Source organism: Urocitellus parryii, chromosome 8, assembly GCF_045843805.1.
Source record: "Urocitellus parryii isolate mUroPar1 chromosome 8, mUroPar1.hap1, whole genome shotgun sequence".
NCBI lineage: Eukaryota > Metazoa > Chordata > Mammalia > Rodentia > Sciuridae > Urocitellus > Urocitellus parryii.
The window spans coordinates 125,048,536-125,058,419 of NC_135538.1; the positions used below are offsets into that span (position 1 = coordinate 125,048,536).

Consider the following 9,884-nt stretch of genomic DNA (forward strand, 5'->3'; position numbering starts at 1 on the left):
AATGAATGTTGACAAACATGTACATAAGCTAAGACCATAGTGCCTCCTATCATTCCAAAATTATAAACAGTCACCTCTAAAATTATAAACAGGTCTGAGTTATTTATATTTATATTTCATTCCCACAATGGCATCTCCTCCTCATCTCCACACTTGCCTCTTTCTCTCCTCAAACTTTCCAAGGCACCATCTGCATAATTAATAAGCTCATAATCTCAAATTACTTACCTTAAATTTTCTACACTGCTTGGCATTCACTGAAATTAGACTCTTCCCAAATGAAACCATTTCATTCAGAACTTCCTCATGAGAAGATATTTCTATCCTCAATATCTCAAATTATGATAAATGAGCTACTGTCTTCATTCCATTTTTAGACCATTATTCCTTTCAGTCTTCTTTTCAAACTACATTGACTCATTAAAGCCCATGCCATCTTAGCTGAACAACCCTCTAGGTATTTCCTACACTATGATCTGAGACAGCCTTTATCAGAATCACTTAGTGTATTAATTAAAATGCCATTTTAAGGCAAGCTTGTTCTGATTCTCTAAATCAGAAATTCTAAAAAAATCTTAATTTTAACAAACTGTGTGAATCTTATGAATTCTCATGTTCAAGCACCTTTGTTCCTTTTCTTTTTGCTGCTGTCATTTATTCAAGTCTCTTTCTTTCAACAGGCATTTAAAATTTTCCCTTAAATGACCCAGTTTCCTTCTATACCAAAGCCCTAGTTATTATTCTGAAGTACCACAATTCATTATTTTGAACATATAACATCTTTTTCTTCCATTTCTAAGGTAGTTGCCACCTTTTATCCTCAGTACACATTATAATGCTGGCTCATAAACTTAGTCTTCCCACAGAATTACTCCAGCTCCACAATATGGGAGTAAAATTGTCCAATTCACTTTCTGTCCTAGTTTTCCTCTCAGCTACTCCCTATATTTCTTGCAACTGAACAGAAGGATAACAAAATATTGTATAAAAATTGGTGTCTCCTAGGCTGTGAGAAATCATGAAGCATCCTCATAGTGATTATACTATATTTTTATGACCAGTTCAGTTTTGGTTTGCAAATAACAATTCAACTTTAAAAATTTAATGTGACTTATCCAATCAGAAATATGGTTCAGAATATCAATCCAAAAATTTAGAAATGTGTACATAGAATCATAGAGTAATTACATTAGGGAGAGTAAGTGTGATTAGTTACATTTTTCATTGGGTAGAGCTAAGTGCATTAAATGGCAATGATGTTATATTGAGGAAGACAGACAGAAATAATTCAGAACAAAGATACATTAGATTAAATTATAGAAGTAAATATGAGTTTTTTTCTTAAAGTATGTGTCTCAAAACTTTAGAAATATTTTTGGGACAAGACATTTAGATGAAAGCACTTGCTTAACTTGGAGAAACATAGAATGAAACTTAAATCAATGTAAAAGCAAGAAATATATCACTTGATATCTTATTTTGCAAGTGTTGTGTTTCTTTTGTACCCTCCACATTTCAACAGTATTATATACTTTTTAAGAAAATAACTATTAAATATATTAATTTCTATTAAATATATTAATTTCTATACCATCTTGTGCCTAAATCAACATCATGAAGAAATTAAGGGCCTAATAAATGCCTGAAGGATAATAAAGTATTGTATAAAAATTGGTATCTCCTGATGGCTGAAACTGAAATCACAAAATATAGTACTTTCCTATGTTCTGCAGCTTTTGTGATGAGGTTGCTTCATTTTTTTTAAGCAATAGGCAAACAAATATCAACCTTTTTAGTTATTCTGGGAAACCCAGTCCTCCTCCTTAATCTTCTTAGTGCTCCTTTTACTTCCTTGTTCCTCAGAGTGTAGATGAAGGGGTTAAGAGTTGGGGTTACTACTGTGTAGAAAAGGGTGAGAAACTTGCCCCGTTCATGAGCATAGTGATTTTGGGGTTGAAGGTAGACACCTGTGACAGTGCCATAGAAGAGGGAGACCACAAGAAGGTGAGAAGTACAGGTACCAAATGCTTTCTTCTGTCCTGCATTCGACTTTATTCTCAGTACTGCATGCACGATAGCACCATAAGAGGAAAGGATAATGACCAAGGGAACCACCAGAAGAAAAATGCTAGCAATGGACATCTGGGTTTCATTGTAGGTAGTATCTGTATTGGAGAGATGAATAAGAGCTGGGACTTCGCACACGATGTCATCTATTATTCTGGAGCAGAAGGGTAACTGGAGGGTGGCAGGGGATTGGACCAAAGACTGCACCAGACCAGTTCCCCAGGCAAGGGTAGCTAGCTTCAGACAAACTCTGGGATGCATGGTAGTGGTATATTGCAGTGGATGACACACTGCCACATAGCGGTCCATGGCCATGATAACAAGAAGGACACACTCAGTGGCTCCAAGCCACAGGAAGACATAGAGTTGAATAGCACAGCCAATATAGCTGATAGTCTTCTCTGGACCCCATAAATTAACCAACATCTGTGGCACACAACTGCTAGTAAAACAGAGATCTAGCAAGGAAAGGTTGGAAAGAAAGAAATACATGGGACTGTGGAGCTTTGGATCTTTCATGGAGACAAGAACTATGACCATATTTCCTGCAAGTGTCAAGCAATAAAAAACCAAAATGATCCAAAAAAGTACCTTCTCCAAATAAGGTTTGTCAGAGAAGCCCTGGAGGATGAAGTCACTGTGGCTCTCATTGCAACTTGTGATCATAGCTTCTGGGGCAATTGCCTCCTTGGGAGATGGATCAAAAGTACTTGTTCAAAAGCCTGAGATGAGTCCAGTTCAGGGACAGGAAAAAGGGCAGTATGGCTTGTTTGATTCCTTTCTGATCAAAGATGAGACTTTTACCTGATTTACTTTGGGAAAAAATTACAAAATTTAGTGAAGTGCTTTAGTATTTTTTTTTATCAATCATTCATTCTCTCTCTATTTCCTTCTTTGATATTTTCTTCAATTTTGATAACTTCACTATAAATATTATGCAAAAGTATCTAAGCACTTGCTATTGAAAATCACTTTGCTAAATGTTAGATGTTCTGCATCTTTGCTCATAAAGAGTACACATTTATCACTTTATTTCATAATTTTGTACATATATACTGTACTGTTTACAGCATATTACCTTTCCATATCTCTCTGTTTCTTTTATTTCTGTCTTTGAATCTCAATTCATCTTTCTCTCATGTTTCTCCTTCTCTTCTTCATTTCTCTTACCCTTCAGCCTTCTCCACTTTCTGTTCTTCACTCCTTCTTTTTTCCCCCTTTTCCATTTCTCCTTTTCAATTTCTCTTTTAGTTTTTCAGCCACCTTTATGCTGTGTGATCTTAGGAAACATATTTAACTATTTCATTCTTACATGGTTCTCTCCTTAAATTTTCTATCTGAAAATTGAGAAATCATAGAACCCACATACAATTGTTTGAAGACCTAAATGTGAAGCCACATAGAAAATACTAAAATGAACCCCTGACACATAGTAGCCTTGCAACCTCTCTGTTAGCCATGGTGATAATGAAGATGATGATATTCATAGAATTTTTTTCCAGGGCAGAACACCAAAATATATAACCAATGTTTTGCAGAGTGTGAGTAAAAATAACACTTAGAGAAATAGAGTATTGTATTTCTAAGTTACCTTCTTTGCAAAAAAGCTTCAAAAATAAATGTAACCTTTTAAAAAAGTTTTCTTAGTTGTAGATAAACACAATACCTCTATTATCTATCTATCTATCTATCTATCTATCTATCTATCTATCTATCTATCTATTTTTTGCAGTGCTGAGGATTAAACCCAGGGCCTCACATGCTAGACAAGGTACTCTACCATTGAGATATAATCCCAGACCCGCTTCCCTTTCTTTATAAGTTAGGCATATTTCTTCTTCAAAGCAGAAATATCTGTATTTATTATCCTCTTAATTCAATGAAGAATACGACTTGATCATTTAGTGTAGTATTTCACATTCTCTATTATTAGAGATTTTTTTTCTGTTTAATAACCTAAATTTATATTCTAATATACTTGTATTTTTTAAATTATTCAAAATAGGTGATGATGAAAATAATAGAAAAAGTGTTCTATAGGAAACAAAAAACTTACAAGGAAGTTTTAAAATAATATATTATGCCTAAGAAAAGCTGACATAAAGTAATATTTACAACATATTCCATAGTTATACTCTTACCTTGATCCATGTACTAGAAGCAGATTTAGTTAAAATTTTCACAACTAGTAATTCTCATCATTAAAGAATATTAATAAACACATTACACTCAATACAAGTATTTTTCTTTTCATGGCATTTAAATGCATTGATCTTTTACAGTTTGAATTTTGTCATATTTTTTATGTTACTCAAATTTTCTTTGCTAGTCCATGCATTCCAGAAAATCTATACATTATCTCTGACTTTTTTTTCTTTTCTGTGCTATTGTTTCTGTAGAATTTTTTAAAAATTAGTTGGCACTTTTGTTTTAAATTTGAGTTTGATACTATTGGGAAAAGAGTAGTTTGAGGTTTTAAAGAATCTCATCTGTTTTTTCCCAATGTTCAAAGTTAACAGCTTCTTATTCCATCTGTTAATTTTTAAAATACACCTCATAGCAAACAACTTCTGGTGTATGGTTTTTATTTGTTCAGATTATTCTTCCTTGCTAGTTTGTTTTCTAATACTGGTGTCTATATATCTGCATCTAATTCTATATATCTATATGTCTATCCCTCTACTTTATCTCTTCCAGTTCCTCATTAATTTCTAATCATTTGCGGAAATGTATTTTTCCTCACATCAACTATTATTTTTTTTAAATTTTTGATTAATTGACAGTCTTAGCTGGTTTTCACTATGCAAGATGCAAGAATTTTCTTCATCTTCTTTTCTGTTGAGATTGTCTTCTTCCTGCAAATACCTATTGTCCCTGTGATTTCTTTTCAGCTCACCTCCTCTGCTTTTCTGTATAAAGGGAGTTTATACAGAAAGCCAGTTCATTCTGATTCCTGCAGTTACAAATGTAGAGTACAGCATCTGCATTTCACCTCCTAAAGTAGGTGACTCTGGTGCCGGTGTAGCTCATCTCCTTAGCCCAGTTAATTCCAGCAGAGCAGCAGTGAAGAGTTCTGTGTGAACTCAGATTAGTCTCACACCTACTGTCAGTGATGTATCACATCAAATTGTATATATCTTCCCTCTCTGCCCCATGGCCTTGTCTGATACCATGGGAAAACTTTTGGCACAATATCAAGTGATGCCCAGAAGTGCAGAGATTTAATGACCCTGGGGAAACCCTCAACCATTGAGGATGGTAGTGAGTGGGTAAGTCCTTCAACCACTCTTACTTCAGGTAAAAAGATTCTTTTCTAGGATGATTCTAAGAGAACTGAGTTCCCATTGCACACAACCAACCTATTATATTCCTGTGTTTCTTGTATATTTTACCTGTTTCACTCTCCATTTCCCTCATTCTTGTTCCTAAAATCTCCTTCTGAATCAGTTATTTTCACCTAACTCTCCATCCTAAGGGAGACTATTGGAAATAAGACCTAGGCTTTAACTATGAGGGTCACAAAGATAAAGAAAAAAAAGACAAACAACAAGAGACAAAATGCATATGCTCAACGGGACTTTTGTGCTACAGTGAGGGCCCTAAAAGGGAAGAGGCCATACTTTGGGACTTAGAATGGTGGATATATGTATAGTTGCATCTCAAAAAAAAAGTATTTCAATATTGCTTTGACCCTTCCAAATTGACTGAAGCTGTCTCCCCCAGACTGGTAGAGAGAATCCTCCACTGGCCTGGAAAAAATGCAAAGCTTTACCTGAGACAGTTTCCTCATAAAGTAGTACAGTCTTCAAAATCTCACTGCCTTCATTTAATACCCCAAAGCAATACTAATGTTTCCTGCAACAAGAAAGAAATACCTTATTCTAAAAATTTCAGTATTTAACAAAAACTACCAGGACTCTTTTTAGGGGGGAAATAGTTTTTAAAACTGGATAGAAGAAAGTTTATAGACATACAAATACTCTTCCCTGACTTCCCAATGACATTCCTGGAAAAGAATACTGAATCCAGTTTTAATCTACTTCAGAAGTAGCTTATTGAAATTTTGATATAATGGTATCTATGAAGAATGAAATGAAGTTGCCTTAAGAGGATAATGAGATATGTACTCCTTGTTTTTCCCAGAGACAACTCCTTTTATTAGAAGAAGAGGGGATATAATAGTTAAAGAGACAAGGTAGCTTGAGAAGTGTTATGTCAATAGATTGATAATAGAAAATGTTTTCATGGAATTAGTCTCTCTAATTTCAGGATGATTTCAAATATATAGAAACTAGATGACAGCTTTTAACTATCAGGAGCTATCTAAATATAAGGAAGAGCAGGGTGTGATCAGAAGCCAGAATGCTTTGACCCACAAAGATCTGTGGTGATGGCTAATAGCCTATAATCTTTTTAGCACTTCAGTAGATTTAGAGCTGCTTGAGTTATGTATCTTGCAACTTGGTAAAACAGAAATGGAAACTGCAATAAAAAGGAACAAACAAACAAAAAGATCTTTCACCCAGTTTTCTTATCTAGACCAGTTCCCAGACTTACATACTATCAATTAAAAAGGAGGGAAAGTCTTTTAAAGAATTTTAGACTGCCACTTCAAGACTATAAGATAAATATTCCAACAAATATTTCCTTGTAGGGATCTAGAGTCATTTACCAGAGTAATTATCCAAGAGGAAAGACAGATACTGAGATAAAAATCTTGAGGACTGATTAACATAGGGGCTAAGTGTTACTAATATTAGGGAACAAAAAATATCATCATGACTGCTAGATAGAGGGTTACAGAACATAGGAGACATATAAGATCCTGGTTTAAGTCCAATGAGTAACTAGTCCAGTGGGTTTCTAGACCTACCAATGGTTATTTCCTGGATCCATGAATGTATTATGGAAACAGAATATACTTAACAGATGAAAAAACTCTCTCATTGATGCCATAATGCACTAAGAGCCAAGAGAATATCCATAAAATTGCACTTCTCTTCCAAGATCAGAAGCAATAACGAATCCTCAAGAAAAGGCATAGTTTTTATTTCAGTCTTTAAAATACAAAGGTTGAAAATTTAGAGGAACTATAGTAGATAAAAGTGCATTGAACATTTAACAAAATATTTCCCCAATTGTAGCTGCTGTATCAGTTGTAGAACCTTTACCAGAAAAAAAAAATTAATACATTCTTTGGTGAGTTGTGAATATGTTGAAGAGATCATTTTCAATATCAATCAGTAAAAAGAATCAAAAGCAATTTACATTTCTGTGGGAAGTACTAAAGTTGATATTTATTGTCTCACCTTGGAGCCATGTTAACTTTCTTTTCAGACAAAGTATACTCTGAAAGGATTTTGAATGTCCTTATCTTTTACAGAAAATACACATTCCCTTATATTGATGGCAGTATCCTAATCAAACCAAATGAGTAGGAAATGCCAAGAAGTTTGAGTGCCAGAGTGAGACATAAAACCTACACAGATTTAGGACCACTACATTAGTGGAATTTTAGAGGTTAAATAACTTGTTTTACTATTTCTTTAATATTACTATTTTATTTAATTAAAATATTTTTATTAAAGAAAATATATTTTTATTCCTTATTGCAAGAAAAGAGGCATGGTTCTTGATGGAATTAAATAGAGTTGAAGGCAGCATATACCACGCAGTAGTATCCTACTATGGACTATTTGTTAGGTGACTGAAAAGGTTATTAACTTTAAGTGGAGAGCAAGGGATGAATTTATAGCAAATAGAGCTTATTTTGATTAAGTTATCTCAACTAGTGGCCCTGCCATCTATCACCTACTGCTGTTCCATCAGTGCTATACTCTCAATTCACATCTGTAGTCTCACTGGATTCCCAATTGACCAAGTCCTGGAAAAATAAGAACCTCACTTAGGACTTTTAAAATGGTCAGCTGTCATGAGCCATTCATGGGTTGCATGTGGGTCATCACACATGGAAGCCTAGTGGAGAGAAACATTTGGTATCTGAAATAACCAGTGCACATTTTCTCTGGTCAATTGCCTAGGGACATGTGAATTTCTATCCTGCTCTGCAGTGGCCCATACAGCACCTGATATGGGTGTGACCTGTCAAGATGTCTATCAATCTGCTGACTGCAAGACATCATGAAGCAAGACTCCGCTCTTGAAACCTCATCCCTGCCTTTCATGTGACCCCTTAAATAAACCACCAGAACCATCTTTTCTTTGTCTAATTCGAGTATACATTTGGACTAGATTTATCAGGGTGTTCACTTTTATAAATATATATCTGACTATTTGTGTTTTGCTATTCACTAATTATTTGAGATTTAAGTTTTAGGGTGGCTTACATCCTCCTAGGCAGGAAGAACCCCCTAATGAGACACTGGCCATCACCCCCATTATTCAGTCTTCAATTTGTCAGTGAACAAATGCTGCAGTATAGTCCAATTTAGTGTTGCCCTAAAGACACTAGTGAGGGAAAACTCTTTCAGTGGGCATAATTGTGCACAGCACATTTGATAGTCTCCTTTGTTTAGAAAGAAGAATGGGTTAAGATATGGATGTATATGAATTTTACGGAAATAAGGCCCTTGATCCAAACATGTGGATGGTACTCAATTCATTTTTTATGTAATGGGTCCTCAATAGAGTAGATATGGTGGAACATATGAAGGCTAAGTACATGCCTAGCAGCATGGATGATCTTGGACCAACACTGTTGCAGGAACTGCCATTGCTGACTGTGTGAACTTTCTGACTATTAGAAAGGCAGAATTCAATGCTGTGCACATGATACTTTGGTACCAGGCATGAAAGAGATCAGCCAGGCTATTGGCAATTTGATCGCATAAAACCTTTAATCTCAGAGCATGGAGTAATTTGTCTTTAAAGCATTGACACTTTCTAAAAATTTGTATTTGCTTTGGTTGCCTGCAGTGTTCTGCTTAGACAAATATTCCTGATTTATTGACATTTAATCATGCTTATATAATTGCCTCATAGTAGGGATATGTGTAATATTGGTGAAGTATGACTATATGTGTGTGTACGTGCACGTGACTACCAATTCTAAAATATATTTTGAAGATAGACTTGCCCAGGAATCAGACTCAGAAATGGAGATTATTATTCAGAAGAGGTTTATTAGGAAAGAATTTTTGTGTCAACATCTTTGAAAGCAAAGAGGAGGAATCATGATTGATGAGAATGAAATGTCAAGTTGCAATTTTAACTCTTCCTAAGTATCATTGTACCCTACAAGGATTATTGAATATGAGATGATAATTGAGACATTCTGAGTTGAGGAAAGAGGCCAAACTAAATCTCTCAGTTAATCAGTGCTGAATGTAAGCTCACTGGAAAGGGACCTTACATTTAAATGAAGCAAAGGGGGAATTCTAGATGACCTCTGTCTGTCAATATCATATCTAGCCCCTGAGATTATGCCTTTATTTTGCAAGTGGGCTCTGAGCCGGACATTTTAATTTCCAATACTGTATACGCCTTTAAATGTTCAGATTCACTCCTTTGCATGAATTCGGCAGAGTTCTTACAGGTTTATAGTGGTCTAGGTGGAACTTATGAGATGACTACCACTGCAACTGACCTCAGGTCCACTAATTATATCCACTGTCTTCTTATTCTTATCATTTTGTATTCCTCTCTATCTTAGCTAGTACCTCTGTTGATCACAGTAGTTTACCTGAGGAATGATACAGAGGTAACTGAGGCCCTGGTCATTATGGCTTTAAGATAAATTATTTCAAGTATACTCTGTGAGTCAGAAGATGGAAGAATAGAGGAAAAGTGCACTCCCC

At 35.0% G+C, this 9,884-nt stretch overlaps 1 protein-coding gene across 1 annotated transcript; it reads right to left on the reverse strand.

Annotated features, from left to right (window-relative positions):
* Positions 1-1,761: 1,761 nt before the first annotated feature.
* On the reverse strand, positions 1,762-2,733 carry LOC113200093 (olfactory receptor 2H2-like). The gene has a single exon (XM_026413382.2). The coding sequence runs from the start codon at positions 2,731-2,733 to the stop codon at positions 1,762-1,764; it is 972 nt and encodes a 323-aa protein (XP_026269167.2).
* Positions 2,734-9,884: the final 7,151 nt, after the last annotated feature.

Bases quoted from the DNA above. Each gene is read 5' to 3' on its own strand.
- LOC113200093 (XM_026413382.2), bottom strand. From the start codon at position 2,733: ATGATCACAAGTTGCAATGAGAGCCACAGTGACTTCATCCTCCAGGGC.